Source organism: Elgaria multicarinata, chromosome 19, assembly GCF_023053635.1.
Source record: "Elgaria multicarinata webbii isolate HBS135686 ecotype San Diego chromosome 19, rElgMul1.1.pri, whole genome shotgun sequence".
Taxonomy (NCBI): Eukaryota; Metazoa; Chordata; class Lepidosauria; order Squamata; family Anguidae; genus Elgaria; species Elgaria multicarinata.
In genome coordinates, this window is record NC_086189.1 from 6,178,981 (window position 1) to 6,191,975 (window position 12,995).

General features: G+C 44.1%; 1 protein-coding gene across 1 annotated transcript in view; it reads left to right on the forward strand.

Annotated features, from left to right (window-relative positions):
- The first annotated feature begins 3,437 nt into the window (after positions 1–3,437).
- Positions 3,438–12,995, forward strand: part of PSMB7 (proteasome 20S subunit beta 7) — a 28,725-nt gene continuing 19,167 nt past the window's right edge. Inside the window, exons 1-5 of the mRNA XM_063144711.1 lie at positions 3,438–3,556; positions 6,464–6,557; positions 6,737–6,834; positions 7,231–7,371; positions 7,632–7,747. Of these exons, the coding sequence (XP_063000781.1) occupies positions 3,480–3,556; positions 6,464–6,557; positions 6,737–6,834; positions 7,231–7,371; positions 7,632–7,747 (526 nt within the window). The 5' untranslated portion in view covers positions 3,438–3,479. The remainder of the gene's footprint in view (positions 3,557–6,463; positions 6,558–6,736; positions 6,835–7,230; positions 7,372–7,631; positions 7,748–12,995) is intronic.

Consider the following 12,995-nt stretch of genomic DNA (forward strand, 5'->3'; position numbering starts at 1 on the left):
TAGAACGGGCCACAACTCTTGAGACTTCGGGACAATTCTACAACTTTGCTGGTCATAATGTTGGCAGAACTGGGAGGAGCTGCATTTGCTAGGATTCTCTCTTCGGTACAACTGCATGTGATGCCACCAGCAGCAGCCAGCAAATGAAACTGGGTTAGGTGGGAAATGCGATGGCTGAAAAAGCCAAAGAATGCTCCCCTAGCCCAATATAGAGCAGATATAACTCACTTGTTCTGCAGTACGCAACATTGAGGCATCCTTCATCCTTCCGCAGGCAGTTCAGCGATCCTATTCATATAGACTTAGGAATAAGTGCCACTAAACCCATTGGGATTAATTTCCAAATCAATATGTGTCGGACCAGACTTCCTTGCAGCAGCTACACCAGTAGATTATGTCCTAAGGCTACAAACTTGAAAAGGCCAGTATTTCTCCATGTGCATAAATGAATGTATTTGAGGATCAGTGTTGATGATTTCAGGGAACAAGGCACAAGTTTTGTAAGTATGTGATTCAAACACCAGACAGGGAGAGCAAACGGATGTGGGAGGTTCAGGGCAGGGCGGTTTGTTTTACAGAGGGGGACAGGAGGAGGACAGAAGGGGGACAGGGCTCCTGTATCTTTAACAGTAGTATTGAAAAGGGAATTTCAGCAGGTGTCATTTGTATATATGGGGAACCTGGTGAAATTTCCTCTTCATCACAACAGTTAAAGCTGCAGGTGCCCTGCCCTCTTTTAAATCTGGTCACTCTAGTATAGCTCCTGCGCTTTAACTGTTGTGATGAAGAGGGAATTTCACCAGGTTTTCCATATATACAAATGACAACTGCTGAAATTCCCTTTTCTATGTAACTGTTAAAGATACAGGAGCCTGGTCCTCCTTTCCATATGGCCACCCTATTTTACACCTCAAGTACAAGGTTGAATTAAGTCACTGGTACAAATATTTGCCATTGTGACCATTTAGGTTTGGATACTTACAATATTTTACTTTAAACATTAATGGATGTGTTTGCAAATCTCTATTAATAATAAGCTTTGGTGTCACTCTCTTTTTCAAGAAAACTGGCCCATTTTGAAGGGTGTGTGTGTATTTTTGAATAGGAAAACAGCACATCCATAAAGGGAAATTTGGATTGTGTAATTTTATTTTGGTTTTTTGGGGTGGTGGAAGAGGGGGTCGGTTGTTTCTTCAAGGAAAGACTTGTGGCAGAGAAGTCTTAGAGCTCCCAGCATTGAAATGATACTTCCTTTCTATGTCTTAGCTGACTTCCATTACTACCCTGTTATGTACCTTTGTCAAAGCATCTTTAGATGCTCTAAAAGTTTTTCACCAACTTGCTCCAACATTGTCAACTTTTCAACACCAGGTTAAACCTGTCCTCCACTCCCAGGCATTTAATGGCATATGATGGGGCATTTATACCAGCTATCTAAACAGGCCTAATATTTTTACTGAAACGGCTGGTAGTATTTAAAAGTGCAATCCTATGCATGTTTAGAATAAAAAAGTCCTACAACACCCAGGGTTGTGGAATGCTGGGAGTTGTCAGACCTTTTCCTGTCTATGTTTAGGACTGTGCTTTAAATTGTTTTAAAATTTTGTATATTTAAAATTCCTTGCTGTATTTTTTCTTGTGAATTGTTGCGAACCATCCAGAAAGCTTCAGCTATTGGGCAATATAGACGACAACAACAACAATAATAATTTCTTCTTCTTCTAAGGGTGGAATCCAATTAGGCACAATCCTATGCAGATTTAGACACAGAAAAAAGGCCTACAACTCCCAGCATCCCACAGCTATTTTTCCCTGACTAAACCTGTGTAGGATCGTGCCCTGAATTAATTTTGTACTGTGTTTTGATAATAAAAGGCGCTATATAAAAGTTCTAATTAATTAGGGTGACCATGTGAAAAGGACAGGGCTCCTGTATCTTTAACAGTTGTATTGAAAGTGGAATTTCAGCAGGTGTCATTTGTATATATGGAGAACCTGGTGAAATTCCCTCTTCATCACAACAGGTAAAGCCACAGGTGCCCTGCCCTCTTTTAAATCTGGTCACTCTAGTATAGCTCCTGCACCTTTAACTGGTGTGATGAAGAGGGAATTTCACCAGGTTCTTCATATGTACAAATGACACCTGCTGAAATTCCCTTTTCTATGCAACTGTTAAAGATACAGGAGCCCTGTCCTTCTTTTCACATGGTCACCCTATATTAATAAAAATAAATGGTTGTCGCCGCCGCGGCCTCTTTGGGTAAAATAGGGTGACCATATGAAAAGGAGGACAGGACTCCTGTATCTTTAACAGTTGCACAGAAAAGGGAATTTCAGCAGGTGTCATTTGTATGTATGGAGAACCTGGTGAAATCCCCTCTTCATCACAACAGTTAAAGCTGCAGGAGCTATACTAGAGTGACCAGATTTAAAAGAGGGCAGCTTTAACTGTTGTGATGAAGAGGGAATTTCACCAGGTTCTCCATATATACAAATGACACCTGCTGAAATTCCCTTTTCATTACAACTGTTAAAGATACAGGAGCCCTGTCCTCCTTTTCATATGGTCACCCTACCTCAGACCATGCTCTGAGACATCGACATCACTATCATCAGCAGCAGAAATATCTTATTGATTGATTGATTTTGCTTTCCTGTCAGTGTCAGTGAAAGGAAACCAAGGTTATGGATTCAGTTTCATTTGCCCTCAGTGGCATCAGCCTTTAACCAAATCTAGGGTGACCATATGGAAAGGAGGACCGGGTTCCTGTATCTTTAAGAGTTGCATAGAAAAGGGAATTTCAGCAGGTGTCATTTGTATATATAGAGAACCTGGTGAAATTCCCTCTTCATCACTACAGTTAGAGCTGCAGGAGCTATACTAGAGTGACCAGATACAAAACAGGGCAGGGCTCCTGCAGTTTAAACATGTTCACTAACCACTTGCTGCAAAATCTGGTCACTCTAGTATAGCTCCTGCACCTTTAACTGGTGTGATGAAGAGGGAATTTCACCAGGTTCTCCCTATATACAAATGACACCTGGGGAAATTCTTTTTTCAATACAATTCTTAAAGATACAGGAGCCCCGTCCTCCTTTTCATAGGGTCACCCTAGGTAAAATCCAATGTAAGTCCTACTCAGAGTAAACCCATTTAAGTGAATGTTATGTTAGTCAGTAAACCCTGACTAACATACGTCCCAGTCATTTCAATGAGTCTACTTTCACGTTGGATTTTACCCTTTTTTCATTACTATTTCTCCTCAGGTTTTGGCGGGAAGGAGTGAGGGCCCGCGGCTGGCGCTGAAGGGAGGGCCGTGAGGCGGCTTCTCCCTCCCTCCCACCAGCCGGTGGGAGTGACTCGGCAGGCCGCCGCCGCCGCCGCCGCCGCCGCCGCTCCCCGCCTCCTCCTGCTCGTCAGCCGAGGCCGGTTCCGCTTCCTACTCCGAGGCCAAAGCAAAGCGAAAGCGCAGAGCAAGATGGCGACGCTCTCGGTCCTGCAGGCCTCGCAAGGCGCCTCCACCGCGGGCGGGTTCAGCTTCCACAATTGCGCCCGGTCAGTGGCGGCGCGGAGGGGAGCCGGCCGAAGGAACCGGGGCGGAGGATGGAGGGGCGGGGAAGAAGGGGAAGCCGAGCGCAGCGGGACGGTGGCGGCGGCAGCAGCCGTGAGGGAGGAGGCGCGCCGTGACTCAGGCGGCGCTGAGGCCTACCTCCGCCGCGGTGGCTGAGGAGGAGATAGGGAGGGCATTCATGGCGGGATTCATTTGCCTCAACTTTTATTTATTCGTGTCTCCCTCGGGATGTTTCTGAGGCGGAAGAGCCGCCGGCTCCTGTCCGAGGGAAACTCGGCCGCCACACGCAGCCCCGGAGGATGGGGATGGGGGGTCTCCTGAAGGGGCTTTTAGGAGCCCCGTCCCAACAACACCGGGCGAAAATCCGAAAATGCCCCCCCTTCCGTCCTGAAATAACGACCCCCCATTAGTCCCCCTGAATAGTGTTTGAGGAAACCCCTGAAAACGGCACCCTTCTTTCCCCTGCCCCAAAATAGCGACCCCCAATAATATCCCCCTGAATAGTGTTTGAGGAAACCCCTGAAAATGGCAACCCTCTTTCCCCTGCCCCAAAATAGCGACCCCCAATAATATCCCCCTGAATAGTGTTTGAGGAAACCCCTGAAAATGGCAACCCTCTTTCCCAACGCCCCCAAATAGCGACCCACAATAATATCCCACCCAAATAGGGTTTGAGGAAACCCCTGAAAATGGCAGCCCTCTTTCCCATGCCCCCAAATAGCGACCCACAATAATATCCCACCCGAATAGGGTTTGAGGAAACCCCTGAAAATGACACCCCTCTTTCCCATGCCCCAAAATAGCAACCCCCAATAATATCCCCCCCCCCGAATAGGGTTTGAGGAAACCCCTGAAAATGGCACCCCTCTTTCCCATGCCCCAAAATAGCAACCCCCAATAATATCCCCCCCAATAGGGTTTGAGGAAACCCCTGAAAATGGCACCCCTCTTTCCCATGCCCCCAAATAGCAACCCCCAATAATATCCCCCCCCCCGAATAGGGTTTGAGGAAACCCCTGAAAATGGCACCCCTCTTTCCCATGCCCCCAAATAGCAACCCCCAATAATATCCCCCCCCGAATAGGGTTTGAGGAAACCCCTGAAAATGGCACCCCTCTTTCCCATGCCCCAAAATAGCAACCCCCAATAATATCCCCCCCCGAATAGGGTTTGAGGAAACCCCTGAAAATGGCACCCCTCTTTCCCATGTCCCAAAATAGCAACCCCCAATAATATCCCCCCCCCGAATAGGGTTTGAGGAAACCCCTGAAAATGGCACCCCTCTTTCCCATGCCCCCAAATAGCGACCCCCAATAATATCCCCCCAAATAGGGTTTGAGGAAACCCCTGAAAATGGCACCCCTCTCCCCCCTCTTTGAAATAACCCCACAATGTTCCCCTGAAAAGTGCCGAAGCAAACCCCCAAAATAGCAACCCTCACAATGCCCCTCTAAGTAGCACCTGACACCCCTCCCCCCATGGCACCCCTTCTTACTCCCTGTCCCCAAATAAGGGGAGTGGGATTGATTCCTTATTTCCTAGGGTGGAAGGAAGATGGTATTTTTCCTCAGGAACTGGGGTGGGTGTGGGTGGGGGAGGTATTTATTTTATGTTTAAAATCTCTGGGTTTCTGAACTGCATTTTGGGGAGAGGACCTGGGGGTTTGCCTCTGCATCTTTAATGTCAGAAGCTGAGCCAGGTGTGTGGGGGGGAGCAGTGCTCAAATTACACAAGGAAATGTACGAAGGCACTTAATAAAACCCATAAGCCCCCGCCTTTAATCCCTCATCCCATTTTATCCAAGTTCTGATTCCATTCCCCCTATAGTTTTTTAAAAAATAGTTGTGAAGGAGCCTCTCCCCCCCCCCCCCCCCGCAAATAATTCCAGTATTGGGAATGAAAGAGTGCCAGGTGGTGAGCAGGAATTTTGACCCGGAGTGTATTTGAGGGGGCATGTGGGTGGTGTTTGGGGAAAATGTGGGGTTCATCTCGCCTAGGAAAATTCCGGCTGACTTGTGTGGGCACCTGAAATGGTCTGTTGTTGTAGCTGACAGGTAGCCCGGCCCACAGTCAAGCTTACTTAAAAGCAAAGTAAGGGCACAGACCTATGCATGTTTAAACAGAAGAAAGTACTACAATTCCCAGCATTCCCTGCCCAGCATGGATGGCTGGGGAATGTTGGGAGTTGTAGGATTTTCTGTCTAAACATGCATAGAATTGTACCCGTACTTTTCCAAAAACCACAGTGGTCTAACTGGTCTATATAGTGGGATCCGGTCTTTCAGGGAACCTGGAAGTAATAATACCTTGAACCTGGCAGCCAGTGCAAGCCTTTCAGCACAGGTGTTACGTGCACATGGCAAAGCACGCCACTCAAGACGCACTTGCTGCATCTTCAGAACCAGCCTTAAGGTCAGCCCCACATAGAGAATTACAGTAGTCTAGTCATGAGGTTACCAATGTGTGGATCACTGTGGTTAAGCAATTGACGTACCTTCTGAAAGCAATTGAAAAAGACGCCCAGCAGCAGGTCTGGGCAAGGCCTCGGCCTGACATCTGGGAGAGTCGCTGCCAGTCATCAAAACAGAGGAAGCTGCCTTATTGGGTCAGACCATTGGTCCATACAGCTCTACTGGTTTTAATTTGTTAATGATTTAATACGTTTTTAGCTGTGTGTATTATTTATTGTTTACATTGTTCTGATTTTATCGGTACGCTGCCCTCAGATCCTAGTGATATAGGGCGGGATGCAAATGTTTTAATAAATACCAGCTGCTGGTAAAAGCTTCCACACACAGAATTCACTTGGCCTGTACCTGTTCCATCAAGGGTGGGGAGTTTGGAATCTTTTTGACATTGTTTTCTCATTTTAGTATTCTCTCCCATTGCAGGAATGCACAGTTAGGAGCAGAGGGGTCCAAGAAGGGTCTTCGACTTCCCACAGCCCGTAAGACGGGGACCACCATTGCTGGAGTGGTGTTTAAGGTGAGGCCTGGCTCCTCTACCTGTGGTTGTTACAGTAACATTGGTGTGGCTCTTGCAGTGCCCACTTCCAGTTTGTAAGACTGTGTGATCCTGTACATCTCTACTGAGGAGTACGTCCCACTGAATTCAAGTGGGACTTATTCCCAGGATTGCAGCTCAGGAACTCTTTCTTTTTCCAGGATGGGATTGTACTTGGAGCTGATACAAGAGCCACTGAAGGCATGGTGGTTGCTGACAAGAACTGTTCAAAAATACACTATATCTCTCCAAACATCTAGTAAGTATACATGTTGTCAAAAAATAAATAAGTAGGATTCATATTCACAAAGAAAGCGGCAGACTGCTCCTAATGGAGCAAACCCATTAAAAGTAGGAGAGAATGAATATTTAGGCTGGGGAATGCTTAGAGTTGTGGGACTTTTTTTCTGCCTAAACATTTATTTGTTTCATTTCATTTCTATACTGCTCAAAAGCTGAAGCTCTCTGCATGGTTCAAAAGATTAAAACCATTTAAAAAATAAAAATATTTTTTAAAAATGAAAACATGCATAAGCTTGTGCCCTTAAAGTGTTTTCCCCCAGCTCTTTAGCCAAAAAGGCACCCAGAGTGGCTTAGAAAAACTGGAAAAAAAGTTAAATGTTTGTTTACTAAATGACGCACAATATGTTTGCAGTTGTTGTGGCGCTGGGACAGCTGCAGACACTGAAATGACAACTCAGATGATTTCTTCCAACATGGAACTCCACTCGCTCTCCACTGGGCGGCTCCCAAGGGTGGTCACAGCCAACCGAATGCTGAAGCAGATGCTATTCAGGTGACTTAACTGCCCTTTTGAATGGGCGGGGCTGCTTTTGGAGAGCAGCAAAGCTGCTACCCCCCTCTCCCTTTTAGTAAAAAATGTACGTAGCTGTGCAATTGGGCAAGTTCAGCAGCTACCATGTTCTAAAATGCATACATGTTAAATAGTTGTACAAGCGGAAGCTCTTGGAGGTAGCTTTTAAAAAGGAAGTTTTTGTGTTTAAAATGCATCCTTACTGCTTGCTCGTTGTCAAGGTGTACATATTTATGTTCCAGGTATCAAGGTTACATTGGTGCTGCCTTGGTGCTGGGTGGAGTAGATGTCACCGGGGCCCACCTTTACAGCATCTATCCACATGGATCTACTGACAAATTGCCTTATGTTACAATGGGTGAGTTGCTTCCCTTTCATAACTTAGAATGTGGCAACTGTACTGCCCGCTAGTGGAAGTCCATTGTATTTCATGTATGTAGTTAGTGTGGAAACTGAAAGTAAAACAAGGATCTGTTACTTTGTCATTGTTGTCTTATCACCTCTCTCGACTCTTAAAAATAATTTCGTTCACTCGCAAATTGTGATTGTGTGTGTGTGTATGGGGAGAAAGAATCTATCCTCCCTGGTTTTGCCAGAGCATAGTTTCAGTGATGAATGACAGATATTTTACTGAATCAAATCGCAAGGAAACTGTTCATCAAAACAAAACAAAAAACATAGGCAAAATATCAGAAATGCCATCAGAATCTCTATAGAAATAATACTGAATGGATCACTTTAGACTTTTTTAAAACGGCCCCATATAGCTGATTTATAGGCTGACGGCTACAAAATTACTTCAGCTGACTGAAAATTTGGGTGAATAGCTCTTCTGTCAGGGGTGAGTGGGTCTGAGCGAGTTTTTAATTATTGGTTTGTTTTTGAAATTGTTGCAGTATTTAGTAGGTAGAGGATGATATGGGTGTTTGCTGAGCACTGCTTTACCGAGCTTGTGTCCATCAATCAGTTCACTCTGATCCTAGCCTCAGTTTGCTCCAAAGCTATTCCCTTCTACACGCACAGAAATAATGCCTTTATGTTTATTGGGTGTAAATCGTTATCCTTAAATTATTTGAAACATATAATATTTTTCTACTTGTGCAATAAATCTAGTCATCGGAATATTTTTACGTTTAACAGAAACTCCCAGTTCAATTATACAGTACATTTATGGGGATTCCTTTTTGGTTTTCTTTCATGAGAGTGCTGTGAAAAATAGGAGTTCCAGGCATATGTAGGCAGATGTGTATAACAGTGTTTAAAGCAACACACACACAGAGAGGCTTTTTTAGACCAATAGATGGTGCCATGGTACCCTATAAAGTAGTAAATTATTTATTCTGTGCATAAAGTGCATTTTTTTTGAAAGAATGCTATTATAGGATTTATGATGTAATATTCTATCCAGGCTCTTATATGAATTAACATAAAAGATGAAATTGGATTAATATTTATAAATGTGCCCTGAAACTTATAAATTATTAAACTACTGAACCATAAATTACCTTGCTTTGTGTGTGTATATAGTGAGTGATTAGTGAACCAAAACTGTGAGGCTCTTGTCTGCCTTACACCAGGCAGCATTTGACTCAGTTTTGTTTGATGCCCTAAAGAATGTCCAGCCCATGAATACTGTTCACTGAATCCAGTGAAAGAAAACTGACTGGCAAGAGCTGCTCTCATTAGGTGGAAATAGGCGTCTGAGCCTAAGAAGCCTAACAATGTTAATCTGCCTCTTTCTATCCAACTGTGCCAATCTTTCTTATTTTAAAAAACAAAAAACAAACGGCAACCAAACAAATGAAGCTGCAGTTACAACATTTGGGAGCAAATTCCACTGAACTCTGTAGGACTTGGTTTCAACTAAACGTGGTTAAGATCAGGCTGTTCAGTCTCCGCTGATGCTGCAGGTTTGGATAACGTCCCTCAGGTGACCTGGCCAGAGTGACTTATTTACTTGTTAATTTTATTTAAAGTGTGGGTGAGGAACACTTTTGGTGGTGGTGGTGGGCTGAATGGCACCCTCCCCAGCCCTTCAGCCCTTTTCTCAGGGTCATGGCCACATGCCCCTGACATCATCCAGTCCTCCCAGTGTCAGCCATTGGGGAGGATGTGGCACAGGTAAAGTGGCGGGTTTGCCTGTGTTGTGCCTTCCCACATTAGGGAGGATGTGGTGTGGGCTTTGCCTGTGCTGTGCCATCTCCCATTGGACAGGATGCAGCATGTCCTGGAGGCCAAGCCCAGGTCCCTGTAGAAATCAAAGAGGCTCCATGGACCAGGTGGATAACCTCTGGGGGCTGGACGTTAAGCTCATGAGCTGGACGTTCCCCATCTGTAATTTAAAATATTTTTGTCCCACTCCGCCAAAAAGGCTTCTGGAGCGGCTTACATATAATCAATAAAAAATAGGACAGTCCCTTCCTGCAAGCTTGTAGTCTAAAAAGATGGAAAAGGAAAGGAACAATTGCCCTTTCAGCACTGCTGTACAATGGCCCTGCTTTCCCTCTCCCTCTGCTGTCGTGGAGGGACATGGGAAGATTAGTTTACCTCACATCTGTCTGTCTTTGAAGAGCATGTGGAAACTGCATTTGGTCCAGAATGCAGCAGACTGATAGTTAAGGGGCCCACGTACAGGAAGCAGATAACTTCCTTGCTGAAATAAGTACATTGGCTCCCTATATTTTGCCAGGTGCAATTCAATGTTCTGGTAGCGACCTTGGTTTTAGGATCAGGATGCCTAAAGGACTGCCTTCTCTTTCCTATATGTATCTATTGAGATCATCTTCAGAGGTCCTCTTTTTATGTCCCAGCAATGCCAGAGATGCACCTATTTGGAACTAGGTAGTTGCATCTACGTTCTGGAACTCCCTTCTAAGGGAGGCCTGTCTTACTTGCTGCTGCTACTACTACTTCTTCCTGTTATTATTACATTTATATCCCACCTTTTTCCCTTTTGAAAGAACTGCAAGGTGACTTACATGGTCATTCTCCTCTTAATTTTATCCTCATAGCAATCTGTAAGTTAGGCTGAGAGTCTGTGATTGGCCCAAAGTCACCAAGTTAGCTTTGTGGCTGAGTAGGGATTAGAATCCGCAACTCCCAAGTACCAGTCCACCACTCTAGCCATATTATTATTATTAGTAGTAGTAGTAGTAATAATGGGTCTTATTAATGATCTTTGGGAAACTGGCGAAGATCTTCCTTTTTAGCAAGACATTTCATATAATTTTAACTTGCTGTTTTAAATCTGGTTTTGAATATTTTAAATATTTTGATCGCTGTTGCATTGTTTTCCTGCAGCTGTTTTTGCGTTCAAATGTTTAGTGTTGTAAATAGAAGGGATGTTTTTGTTCATTTTTATATTTTTGTTGTAAGCCATCTTTACCTCCTAGGAGAAAAGGTAGGGAGTGTTTAAAATAAAATAAATACATTTGCCATTTAATTATTTGTCCAGAGCTCATGTTCTGTCTGTCTATCTAAAATTATTTCCAGGCTGCTTTTAATAGTGTTACATACTTAAATGTGATATGGGAGACTGAGGGTGTGAAGTTGTCATGCAGGAAGAATATTATGTTTTTGCTCCAAAACATTCTCTTAAGGCTTGGGAAATTATGATCTAAAAATATTGTCATAAAATCAGACAGACATGAAAAACTACAAGCTCTGTTCATTGGAAACTAGCTATAAATGATGCCTTGCAGTATTTCCAAGTTTGAATAACCCAGTTTTGGCCACATTTAGACAGGAAGGAACATCATTCTCTTGACTGACAAGCATGATGCAAAAAGGACATGGTTTTGGTTTTAATAGTTCTGTGAAGGCTGATCTCTTGTACATCAAAATACTTGCATGTTTCTGAAATTAATGTTTTGGCAACCAAGCTCATAGTGCTATCATCTATCGAAACAAAAAGCAAAATTATCCATTGGTAGCTCAAAACGTATATTCCTGTCTAAGCCGGAAGTATTTAGCCATCGCAGCTGAGGTGTAAATACTCATATCTGCTCATATGTGAGATGTTAAATGTGATACACACAAACCTCTTCTTATACAACCACTACTAATGTTTGACTAATTCCTTTCCAAAGCACTTACAAGCTGAATACTAATTTCCTCTCCTGTCTTCTTCTCGTTGTTAGAAGCAATATAATACGAAAAATTGGCATACGGCAGGAAGACCTGTGTGTCATCATTTACAATAGGCAAAGGAAATAAAAATCCAGCATTTGGGGCCTGAATAGAGAGCAGTGTCCTTCCTCAGAAGGAGTTTAAAATATACTCAGTGCTTACTCAGGAGTGAAAACATCAAATTAAAGTGTTTATGCTGACAAAGGACAAATGTGGATTTCAGCAAACGATGCAAGATTGTCTGATTGCTGGCTTGTCTAGAAAGGCTTCTGGCCATGGCTATATAATGAAATGCGTGCATAAAATTAAAGCGCTTGAAGTCTGTAGTTCAGACTTGGGAAGCAGTGAGATGCATTCCGGTGGTCTCTTGTGGCTGAGGCTGGTCTCTCGGCTCCAGCATTGTTTCATATTCATAAATCAGCTCTTCATGCATTGGCAATGTCTGTCTGCAGTGCAGGCAATGCCACCAAGAGACCGGGCCTCTCAGCCAGGAACCAGAGTGAAAAATGATGCCGATCGATGGGTCTGTGGAGAGCACTGGATTTCTACCTAGGAGGAACAGCAAATTGAATAACAATGAGCATTTGTGAATAAGTGCCCTGTCAGGGGCTGCTGACACTGATGGATTAGAGAAATCTAAATGTTACTCTCTTCATACTGCACATGTTCTCCAGTGTGGCAGGCAGAGGCAGCAGCAAACAGGTTTTTGGGTGCTGAAGGTCTGGATGTCTGTTTAGTAAAAGGAAGTGCAGTTCACTGAGAGTTGCTTGCTCCAAAGAGAGCTTTTGCACATTGAAGGCACAAATCAGAGATTCCAGTATCTCTTTAATTTGGGACAGCAGTAAAAGAAAAGTATCTGCAGCATCAGATGTATAAAAGGCACACTGTGACTCTGGAATGTAACTGCCTTGAGCCTAGTGCAGAAATCCTTTATGTCCCTCCTCTCTGGGTCCAATCAAGAAAACAACTTCTGCGGTCCGTGTAATTTCAGGGCTGTGTTCAATTTAATCTCAGGGCTAGGATTTAGAAATTGTGTGCCCTGATCTAGCCGCTTGAGCGTGTGCACTGTGGCTCCAGCCCACGCACACTGAGTGCCTTCTGATTACCAGTGTCCAAGTCTCCTCAGTGTTGGGGAATGTTTGGCACCTGCACAACTCCACATGACTCCTGTCACCAAATGGCGATTCGGGGTGTTGAAGAGAATGGGTCAATTGCTGACACTGCCCTGATTCATTGGACAGTATTCATGGTGCTTTTGAAAAGGGAGGGACACCTGCTGCCCAGGTGGAGTTTGCTACACAATCTTCTGGTTCAGTGCCTTAGACATAAACATAATTAATGCTACTTTGTTGTTTTATCCAAGGCATATGCCATGTTAGCAAACACGTAGAATGCCAGTTCGTGGGTTCTGTCTCCTTGTCACAAACTAGCAGGACAAAGACACAGATGCCAGGATAGAGGTATGCAGAAAGAGAGTG